The 10847-nt window shown below is 58.4% G+C and overlaps 1 protein-coding gene across 1 annotated transcript; it reads right to left on the bottom strand.

The window, feature by feature from the left end:
- Positions 1 to 282: 282 nt before the first annotated feature.
- FUNDC2 (FUN14 domain containing 2) lies at positions 283 to 6467 on the bottom strand. The gene is made up of 5 exons (XM_068697560.1): positions 6314 to 6467; positions 6029 to 6179; positions 5322 to 5397; positions 3952 to 4086; positions 283 to 3360 (listed from the first exon to the last, which is right to left on the bottom strand). The coding sequence occupies exons 1-5, from the start codon at positions 6357 to 6359 to the stop codon at positions 3283 to 3285; spliced, it is 486 nt and encodes a 161-aa protein (XP_068553661.1). The 5' UTR covers positions 6360 to 6467; the 3' UTR covers positions 283 to 3282.
- Between the last annotated feature and the right edge of the window lie 4380 nt (positions 6468 to 10847).

Genomic DNA, 10847 nt, shown 5'->3' with positions numbered 1-10847 from the left:
GACAAACTCCATGAGCAAGGAACCCCTGAGGCCAGGCTGGCAACAGAATCACCTCCTGCCGAGGTATCCCAGCTTCTGGGAGTGTGGGTGCCAGGATCACCAAGGAGAGGGATTTGTTAAGGCAGCTCACCCTCAGCCACGGTCACCTGCAGAGGAGGGAGGCTGGGCACCCTGTGCCACTGCACCTGCTGCAACTGCTCCCACCAGTAAAATGCAACAGGCAGGGCGAGGCGAAGACACAACGTGCTGGTTCCTGAGAAGCCACCAGACCTCACACGGAAGTTAGAGCAAAACTGTTTAATAAAATATCACTTCAACAAGCATTTACATACAATATATAAAAAGACTTCAAAAGCCTAGTGTGTTTTAAACCTTCCCATACTGGTACAGATGCCAGAAGTTGTTGAAACGAGACCAAAAGGAGCAAGTGTGTTGGGGAGTGTGGGGGGGAACACCTCATCTTGGCACCTGCAGCAATGAAAATGCATTCCCACAGAGCATCAAACCTTCCAGTGTGGGCACACAGCGTCAAACAGCGCCAGCCGTGAGCCCGACACTGGCACAGCAGAAGGATTTGCCAGATGCTGATGTCCTTGTCCACTCCCTGCCTGTGCTCACACTAAACAAAATGAATTTGTCTTAACCACTTGCTTCCTGCAGGAACTGAGACGTTTTGGCTCCCTCTCCGGGCCATTGCTCTCCATAGCAGCAAGTCGGGACCCTGTGGAGCAGAATCCAGTACACCCCTCCCTGGAAGGGGCAGAAAGCGACTTATCTGAGCTGGAAAAACAGCCCTCAGGTCTGCTCGTGATTTACTTGGAGCTTTGCTGCTGGGAAAGATTCGTGATGCACCTCGGTAGAAGCAGGGTTATGCAGCACAGCAGGCAGGGGGGAAGCAGGGCTGTTTCCCTACAGGAACAAGAGATACTCCACAATGCAAATGTGTTAATGCAGCCACATCCAGCTGTGCGGGGTTACTAAAAAAAGAAAACACTTCTGTCACTCCACTCCCAGACACCGACTTATCAAGGACCTATTTGCTGCATCGCATCCCTCCTGCAGCCTCTGATGGCTTTCCTAAAAGTCATCGTTAAAAGGCTGTGAGCCCAGCTGCTCCTTTATTCTCCCTGGCCACATAGGGTAGGACAGGAGCAAAGACACCGATTTATGTTTCTTGATTATCTGCAGCCTCTCTTCATACGCAGAAGGTGAGAAACCCTCACCTAAATCAAAGCGTTGCCATTCTGACACTTCAATCAGAAGTGAAGCAAAAGGAACAAGAGCCTGTGCTCAGCCCAAAACCTCTGGTGGCAGAACCCCCAGTGCCAGCCCTTCCAGCAGCTCTTTGAGGAAGAATCCCCATTGTACCCACACCCAGAGCCAACAACCTATGTTCAGAAGGGCATCACATGATGTGGAAGACGGGGTGCAGCTGCCGACCTGTGTCCCAGGCACCCACGTGCATCACCATTCTCTAGCGTGTTCCCCACAAAAGGTGGGCTGCACATCAACGTCCTGGGCAAGGACACCTGCATGTACCTGCTGGAGGACATCACCCTACATCGTGCAAGTCCCCACACTCTGGAAAGTGCTAGTGCCAACCAAGCACAGCCAATGCAGAACACCTCTAAGGTTTTTTTTTTTTTTTACTTTTTTTTTTTCATTTTTCTTGTAGGTTAGAGTTCTGCTCCGCACTCAACTGCACCAGGCCAGACATCCCATGAACACCTGAGCTCTGCATCTGGGCTGCCTCATCACCTGCAGAAGAAGGGCTACAGCTGTTGGAAATAAGCAAGGGGATTAAGCAAGCAGTTTTTTTTTTTTTTTTTTTTTTTTTTTTGTGGAAATTGTAAAGTCAAAGAAACAAAGCCAAGGCAAAGAGCATGGAAATGGTCTACTCCTACAAGGGCATGCCCATTTTTTCCCCACCTTTTTTGTTATGTACAGTACCCTGTTTTTGTACGCAGTGACAGGTAGGCAGGCAGGCTGAGCTGCTCCACACAGCATCTTCGTAACCACAGCCTCAGGTTAGGGAAGAAACAAATGGGAGTTGTTGCCAAATGCACTCAAAGGATTCTGCGAGTCCCAGGAGACGCTGCAGGAAGGCAGCTGGCCCCCTGCCCACGGCAGCCACCGGGGTGCAGACAGATGTTGGAAGCCCTGAAGAGTCCAGGTGGAGTCTGTACCCCACAGCAGGTAGGGGACTGCGCTCAGAGTAGTTCTAACCACATTTCACCTTCTCCTTCCTCCCCAGACACACAATGGAGCTGGCCACGGGGATCCTGGACCAGCGCAACTTCCCTAAACACTTGCCATCTACAATCCCCCCCCACGTGGTTGTCTGTAAGGGCATCACCAACCCCAGCGTGGCCAGAGAAGGCCACAACGGGCTTACAAACACCACTCTGAGCCCCGGGTGCTTTGCAGAGAGCGGCACAGCTGAAACGCTGCCCAGGGCAGGCAGGCTGACACGGACAGGGCGAGCACCCTGTCAGCCTGCACAGCACAACGAGAGCGCCTCAGCACAGGGCTGACAGCCAGCAAGCGAGAAAGGAGCTCTGCTTTCAGAACACGGGATAAGGGGAGAGTCTGGAGAGCCACCCATGGTGCTCAGTTTCCATCTGCAGTGCCAGAGCTGCACTTCCAGTAAGGGCTATAAATAACAGCAGGCGAGGAGCCAAACAGCCACCCCTGTGCAGGGCAGGGGGAGGGCAGGACCCCACCACCACACACAGCACGAACGTGCTCTTTACCCACAGCCCAAGCTGCCCCCAACTCCTTTGCAGCCACCCCAGGACGTGCAGGAGTATCTGCATTTCACACCCAGCTCTGCACAGAGGGAGGCACAGGCTTTCCAGGTACCGGAGCAGAGAAAGTGCAAGCTAAATAACAGCCAACAGCTGGCAGCTGTTGTGCACATGTACTGGCAGACAAACACACAGGTCCTGGACACCTGAAAAGAAGCACGTTTAAGAGATTTCTCTGCCACTACATGGTTAGGAGGCTGCACGTCATCTGAGAACGTGGGACTGGGTGTGTGTGGAGGGGAAAGAAATCACAATGATGCATTGCAAGGCAAAAACTTTCAGGCCAATCCCAGCACCCAGACAGGTAAAAGATGGAAGTCAGAAGCAGTGTTGGAAGAAATAAAGGCTGGAACCTGTGAGCAGGGGGCTGAGCCTGTTGGAAACATCCATGGAAACATGACTTCTATGTTAAAGGGAACGGGAAGGAGAGGAGGGCAAGGGAGGCTGGGCACGAAGAGGGAGTCAACTGTAGTTCCTAGGAGGCCATTCCGAGCAGAAATCCTCCAGCAAAGCCTCCAGTCAGGATAACGTTCTTCTTCAGAAATATGATCACCTAAGCATGGGAGAGAAGAGCCAAGAGTGTTCTCCAACAGCCACAGCCACTCACCCCCTCCCCACAGTGAGGCCCCTCTCAGGCTGTTCTTTTAGGTGGGCAACACCGGGAGAGCGGCCACTGCTCAGCACCAGCTCCGCATCCTCCCTAACGGCCTTCCCACTCAATCTGTGGCACCTGAACTGTGGAACAACCCCAGCACAGCCCGAATCCTCTGACAGAAGGGCTGCTGATGGCATGTGGGAGTCAGATCACGCTGTGGCAGAGCCCGGAGTAACCAGGCCACTCTGCTGCCAGACCTGCTCAGCTTTCCTGCTCAGCCTTCTTGAGCTCCCCACAACCCCAGCACGTTTTCTTCCAACCCCAAGGACTTTGCCACAACAAACGGTGAGTAGGCGTCGCGCCTAGAAGACGCCCTGTCTGCCTCAAATTCATGTAGGCAGCTTTGCCATCTCACTAGTTTTGCTTTTACACAAGCACTCCCTCCTGGTATTTGCATGGCGGAGGATCCACGGGAGCCCAGAATTCAATCCCGTTTCCTGCTGTGCCTCCAGCAGGGCACCTGCACACCCCCTGGGAGAACTGTCTCACCTCATCCACTCTGCTTTTCACTTCTGGAGACATTTTGTTACCGCTGCTGTGAAATTTCAGCTGCTGCTTGGCTTTGTTCACATCCCGTTCTACTAGCTTCCAGTCCACTTTGATGTATCCCGTGTGGTTTGCGATCTGGAATGTTGAGGGGTGGAAAGAAAGCTCCTAGAGTGAAATCCTGGCTAAACAGAACCCCCTCCCACCCCTTCCCTGACCAATGCCACCCTCACACCCTGGACCAGCAGGCTGAGAGAAGATGAGCACACAAGGTCAGGAACTGGACAAAGCACCATGCCCGTGGTTCCATTTGTCCTGCAACATCTGCCTCCCGCAGTAATCCTCTAACAGAAGGGCACACGCTGCAGCTTAGCCTGTGTCAGCCTCTGCAGTGTAAAGCTGCCCCCCCTTCCCCCTCACAACTGCCACGTATTCGCTGGGACGCTCCGCAGCTCTCCTGCTGCTGCGGGTGGACTGGAGGCTGCTATTAATAGCCTGCTCCTCCCTGAGTATTTTATCTGGTCAGGATGATTCAACGGGGTGAAACTCTCCCTGCTCAGAGCGAGCCTTTGGCTTTCAGCAGAACGAGTGGAACCAGAAGAGTGAGAACGAGTCACCCAGGATGCAGCGCCTTGGGAGCAAACCAGCAAAGACTGCTGTGTGAGGTCAGAGAGCTTTCTGCCTCCTGCAGGATGTACGGACCAGATTTCAGCATCTGAGAGGCTCCCCTTGGTTTCTGAATTCTTAGAAACCAGAAGAAAAGGCTGGAGGAAACGGCCTAGCTACAGCAGCCAGCTGTGACCAGCCCCTCCTGCAGCAGCAGTACAGATCGCCATGGCCCAAGCTTGCTTCCACTTCGCTCAGGTGGCTCTGCAGCAACAGCACCCGTGTGCCTTGGCCTGGCCTTTGTTAGCCAGCCCCAAGCAGACAGCACCTTTTGGCAATCCTGAAGCTAATGCTCCTGCTTTGCTGCTACTAAAACGGGGTGGAAATTTATTCAGGGATTTGAATTGGCCCTCTAAGACGTCAGCAGCAATCAGCCACGAAACTTTAACAAGTCTTTGCAGACCAACAGACTTGATCAGCCCTGGCTATTAAGAGCTGAGACATAACCCTGAGGTGATCTAGGGCGTTTCTACAAAGCTCTAAAGTAACTCCATGAGCAGCCTTTGAGCATGTCTCCAGTTCTAACATGCTTTATTTATGCTACCTGTGAAAACGGGGCATTGACCTGTGCCAGGGAACATATGCCCATGGCATCTGCAGGCACACAGAGCTGACCCCACACGTCCCAACAAGTAAGGAGCACTAAGACAACCCCTGCTCCCCACCAACAGCGTTCTCACAAAGCCTGGCCCGCTCTTCATACACACCTGAAGCAGGAAAAAGCCTCCTCCCACAGCTGTTGCTGCCAGCTTTCCAACCTTCTGGAAGATGAATCCAGTGCACCTGCAAATCAACCAGGATCCAGTGAGGAGAATGCGACACCAAACACATGCACATCACACATCCCATCCTACCGACAGGCCTGCCTTCCGTGCTGATTGCTCGAGGCCTGCAGCCAGGCGGGCTGACAGCAGAAGGCCACAGGCAAGCAGAGAAAAAGGAGGAGAATTTGTGCCTGGCCAGATGTGGCACTTTGCAGCTCTCTACTTCTCACCACAGCATCTCAGGCTTTCACAGCTTTGATTCTTATCTCTTCAACATCGTGATCTCCCAAAAGCACAGTCGGAAACACGTGGTTTAACCAAAATCAGCACGCGATTTTGGTGGGGAACCTTTAACAGGGATCACCTCCAGGAGGAGACTGGGCAGCACAAACAACGTTACTCCAGGAGGGAGCACGGGAGGCAGAGCACAGGGGTAGCTCCTCTGCGGCCCGAACAAGCAGCACTTTTACCCCTTATTCCTTTTTTAAGCAGGCAGGAGCGGCCCCAGCAGGGCCGTGCGTTACGAAGGGCACCACAGCAGCCGCCAGCGCCCCGGCCCTGCTCAGCCCTGCGTGTAGGCAACCAGCCCGAGGCTGGGGCCGGCCCCGGGAGGGTCCCCCCGCCGCCTGCCGCCCCCCGGTGCCGCTCACCAGCCGGTGAGGCCGCCGATGACGAGCTGCGTGGCCACGTTGTACTTCTCGGCGCTCGACCCCGAGCTGGGCGCGAACACCCTGCGCCACCACGGCCGGCTCTTGGCGTACTCGGACAGCTCCAGCACGGTGAACGCGTCCTCCGGCCGGCCTGCGGGCACACAACGCAGCCCCGGCACCGTCACGGGCCGGGCCGGGCCTAACCGGGCCGGACCAGGCCTCACCCTCGCCCCCCGGCCCCGCCGTTGCCATGGCAACGCGCCCGCCCCGCGCCCCGCCGCCCACCTCCGCCCGCCGCCGCCATCTTCCCGCTCCGCCTGACACTGCGCATGCGCAGCGCCCCGCCCCGCTGAGCGCTGTGAGGCGCTGCAGGGGCGGGCGCCCCCCTCAGTGCCCGTGTGTGTGTGTGGGGGGGGGGGCTCTCGCCCCAATAACCGTGTGGAGAAGGAATTAACACGCCCTGAACGTTTATTTATTCTCTGCCCAGTGTGAAGCCCCCGTGTTTGCACTGCTGAGCCCCAAAGCACCGTGGCACCAGTCAGCATCCATGCCCACCCCAAGCCCCCCATCAGTCCCCATTGTCCCGTCGCCGCCCAGGGCAGGTGCGGTGGTGCCGGCCCGTTGGTGACCCAGTAATCAGATGTAGCTGTTAGTGGGATGGTCGCACAGATCCTACACCGACTACTGGGCGGCCAACGGCACCGTGTCTCTGCTGGGTCTTGGCCTCGGCTCCGGGCAGGGCTGGCGGCGAGCGGAGCGGCTTCCCCTGGGAAAACAAGATGTGGCGGCCGGGTCCCGGCACGCCTTGTCCTTGTGTCTTTCCCCCCATGGTGCCAGCTAGTTCAGCCCCACACGCTGCCCCAGCATGGCCCCATCCTTCCCAGCCCACGTGCAGCATCCTGCAGGCACTCAGCTTCCTCCTGTGGCAGGGCAGGGGCTGTGCCACCGGGGTCTGCCGTGTTTCTGCTCGGTACCGGGGGTGTTATGGGGCCGGGGGGCAGCTGCAGAGCCCAGCACTGGCACCTGAGCACCCCACAGCCATCAGGGCTCCCCACAAGTTACCAGCCTGTTTGGGTCAGGGGTGCGAGCCCCAAAAGCCTTTCCCCATCTCGAATGCTTCCCATCCCTCCCAGCCAGCGTGGCTGGTGACCCCCTGCTCGCCAGCCCACGTGGGCTCTGCAGTAGCCACGTGCAGCAGCACCGGGCAGTAACGCACCCAGCAAACCCATCTGCTCCCAGCAAGTCCCCCCAAAAATGCCCAGACCCACTGAGAGAGGCACCGTACCTGGCCGTCCCCACCAGCTGCCAGGATCCCCTGTTGAAAGCACATGTCCCCAGCACACGGGGACCTGGGGGGCTCCCAGGCTGCTACCCCGGTGGCTCGGGGTGACGTCCAGGCACCGCCAGCCTCGTGGTCCCGGTCCACATGCTCTGCCGAGGCTGTGATGGAGCCGCTGCTTTTAGTACGGCGAGAAGCAACGCCTGAATTCCCCTTCCCCTGGCTGGGACATCCGCGCTGGTGTCACGCAGACGCACAGGGACAGCCCCAGCACCACGGCCGGCCGGGGGCACGCTGCTGCTCGCGGATAGGAAATTTGCAGCTCAGCCCCGTCAAAGCAAGAGCGCGGGGATTTTCAGCGGGGTTTCTCTCTCTGCCCATGCCTCTCTCTCTCTTCTCATTTTCTGGAAATGAAACCAACCATGGGCTCCAGCTTTTCGTGCCACTCGATTGCTTTGGGTGGGGGCAACAGCCCTTCTCCTTTGCTCCCCCCAGATGCTGGGGGGACTTTTCAGCTCTGCCCCAGCCTCCTTGACTTCCACACCGCAGAGGAAGGGGCTTTGTTATCCCTCCGGCCAGCAGCTGGGATCTCTGGCTGCAGATGGGAGCTGAGCAGCCTGGGCAGAGCAGAGCACTGTGCTGAGCCGCAGTGAGCCCTAGCCGCCCCTCAGTCCATCCCTCCTGCAGAGAAGTGCTGGTTTGGGTGCCGCCAGCCCGGAGCACAGCAAATGTCACCGAAGTGGCCACCTGGGCGATGCAGGCATTCTCCTTCCCACTTGCCACTGTAGTCCAGGTGACCAAGTCCTGCATCAGTTTTTCCATCTGTAGAAGGCAAATAGCAATTGCTGGATGCACAACAATCTGCTCACTCAGCTCTTGTGTGTTTTCTGCCTCTCTGGTCAGCACCTTGCCCTGGTCCATCTCCCTCTTCATCTCGTGGGGCTGCTTCCCAGCCAGTAGACACCCTGCCAGCCCCAAGAGATGGGGCTGGTGCTGGGGGCACCCGTGGGTGCTGTGTACGGTGGCATCCCCTGGCTCAGGGCAGCATCCCAGTGATGGGAGCCAGCAGGGCAGGGGGTTCAGGATCTGCTCCGTGCATCAGCTCCTTCTCTGTGAGAATCGAGAGAAGATTTTTCTGGGACAGTGCTTCCCTTACCCAGTCATCCCCGTGGAGCGACACTAAATTCCTGTTGTTAAATTTAGCCCTTTTTGTGGCTCACCAGGAGCCGTGCTGGTGCGGGGATGCCCGAGTTGAGCAACTCTGAGCACTGGGGGACGGGGAGGAAGGGCAGCGCCGGGCCCTTCCCCGTGCCCTGAGCACAGCAGTCATGGGGCAGAGCCACATCCTGGGCAGAGGGGATGTGTGCCTGAATCTCAGCAGCCCCAGGGGTTCGGGGCTTACTCCAGGAGCCTCCTGTTTTGGCAGCTGGGTTGTGGCAGCTGGGCTGAGCCAAGCATCAAAAACCGGACAACCCAGAGGGAACGTGAACCCTTCTCCAGGCTGACCCAGCAGCAACAAGCGGCACAGCAATTGCTCTGAGCTTAATTTAATCAGCCAAGGGTAATTAGGTGACTTACGAAGGACTTGTGTGCCTGGAGGCTGCTCTGCTTTTCCCTGGGCTGCTCTGAAATGAGGAGCTGAGCTCCTTCAGCAGCACCCCTGCGAAGACAGCGGCATCGGGAGCACCCTCCAGCCACGAGCACCCCGATGTGCAGCCCCCCGGCTCCCCCGGGTGTGGCCCCATGGGTGCCCGTAGCCGGGAGCGCGGCCGTTGCGTTCCCACAGCCTGAGTCATTCAGAGACACCTCCAGCGTGAGAAACGAGAGAGAAAGGAGAAACGCTGCGCTGACCCACTTATGCGGGGAAGGGAGAGGGGAGGACAGCCGGCTGCTTTTTCGGACCTACTCCACGGTGGCATTTCTGCTCTGGGGCCGTGCCGAGGGAGCTCGGAGCTGGATTTGCTGCCGTTTCTGCCCCCGGCACCGCTCAGCTGCTGCTGCCTGGGCTCCCACAGCCACAGGTCGGGTGCTCTGGGTGCTGCACAGGGCTCTGGCCCCTCATTTGGGGGGGACCCTGCGAGCCCATGCGGCACTGACCAGCCCCGGGCACGTCCATGGAAGAGCAGGGATGCATCTCACCAGCCCTCGGGCAGGCGGGTCCCGATGGGACATGGGCAGTGGGAGATGCTGTGTCCTGAACGCACTGATACAAGTGGCCGTGCCCTGTCCTTCTGCCAGCTCGCCACCGCCGGTGGCACGGCCGTGTCCCGCTGCCCTCTGCCCATGTGAGTGCTGGGAAGGGCGCGCACACGGGGGCGGCCGCTGCTTCTGAGCCACGCTGTATTCCCGAGAAGCCACCGTGAGTCACTCTTGCTCTCTCTCTCGCGCACACACACATGCACATAAAAAGTCCCAGGAGAGATTAGAAGCTGCTCACTTTGTTCTGAGTCATTCTTACCCGCCCCAGCCCGGTGTCGAGCTGAGAAGCGCACGGTGCAGGGAAACAACCAGTGCTTTCTGCCTGCACGTGGGTCCTTGGCCCGTGCCAGGCAGGTTTCTCCAGGGTGGCAGGAGCCCGTCCCGGCTTCCCCATCCCATCTGCACCGACAGATCTGTCTGCTGGGGAGGGCTGGGGCTGGCTGGATGTGCCCAAGCTGTGCCTGGGGTGGGATGGGGATGCCAAAGTCTCCTCTGAAGGTGCAGCCGGCAGCCACTGCCCAGCCCAGCCTCGTGCGTGGTGCTGACAGGTGGCAATGGCATTCATGTGGCAATTCACCAGCACCTGCCCGTGTCAAAAACTTTAATTTCTGGCTGCGTCTGGGCTCTTGGCACCACAGCCCCCAAGGGAAGCTTCGCTCTACTCCCCTCTGTGATCCCGGGATGTTGCTGTCCCCAGTGCCCAGAGTGTCCCTCCCTGTCCCTGACCCCAACCCGCGCTCTGCCCTCCTTGTGGCAGCTTTGTCTGCACGGGGACATTTTCCCCGTCTGCCTGTTTCTGGAACACCTTTCCCAGCCTTTCCGGGTGCGCGTGGTCCGGCGACACCGGGAGATTCCCAGGCGGGCTGACTGGAATAAAGTCACGTCCGTGCGGCGGGGGGAGCGCTGCCAGAAGCACTGCTGGATCCGCCGTCTGCCCCGGACCCGAGGGTGACCCTTTCCCCTCCAGCACTGAACAACGCCCTCGACATGTCCCTGCACAGAGCAGTGGCAGGGCCCCCGTGCTGTTGTTGTGTCCCGTCAGCAGCCGCGGGATGGATGCGTGCAGGCGGTGACGGCTCAGACAGATGGATGGGAAGGGTTTGTCACGGGAAGCGAGAGCGGCAGCCTCTCCCCGCTCTAAAACACGGCCGGAGGCCAGGTGCAAAGCAGCCAGGGCATCCCCGCCTGTGACACACCGCTTGTTTTGTCCCACAGCATTGGCCGGGCTGTTGCTCATCTTCCTTGCGGAGAAAAGGAGTCCCGGGCTGGGCAGGGAGCCAGCCACTGGCTCGGGAGCTGGAAGAAGCATGCTCCTCGCTGGCGTTTCAGCTCCCGGGGAGC

This window comes from Anas acuta, chromosome 13 (genome assembly GCF_963932015.1).
Source record: "Anas acuta chromosome 13, bAnaAcu1.1, whole genome shotgun sequence".
In the NCBI taxonomy this organism is placed as follows: Eukaryota; Metazoa; Chordata; class Aves; order Anseriformes; family Anatidae; genus Anas; species Anas acuta.
The sequence above is the reverse complement of the archived record's forward strand: the minus strand, read 5'-3'. Positions and strand labels throughout refer to the sequence as shown.

Bases quoted from the DNA above. Each gene is read 5' to 3' on its own strand.
- FUNDC2 (XM_068697560.1), bottom strand. From the start codon at position 6,359: ATGCGCAGTGTCAGGCGGAGCGGGAAGATGGCGGCGGCGGGCGGAG. The intron at 6,180-6,313 runs GTGGGCGGCGGG...GTGTGCCCGCAG, and splicing joins GATGGCGGCGGCGGGCGGAG to GCCGGCCGGAGGACGCGTTC. The intron at 3,361-3,951 runs GTGAGACAGTTC...TCCCATGCTTAG, and splicing joins TGAAAAGCAGAGTGGATGAG to GTGATCATATTTCTGAAGAA.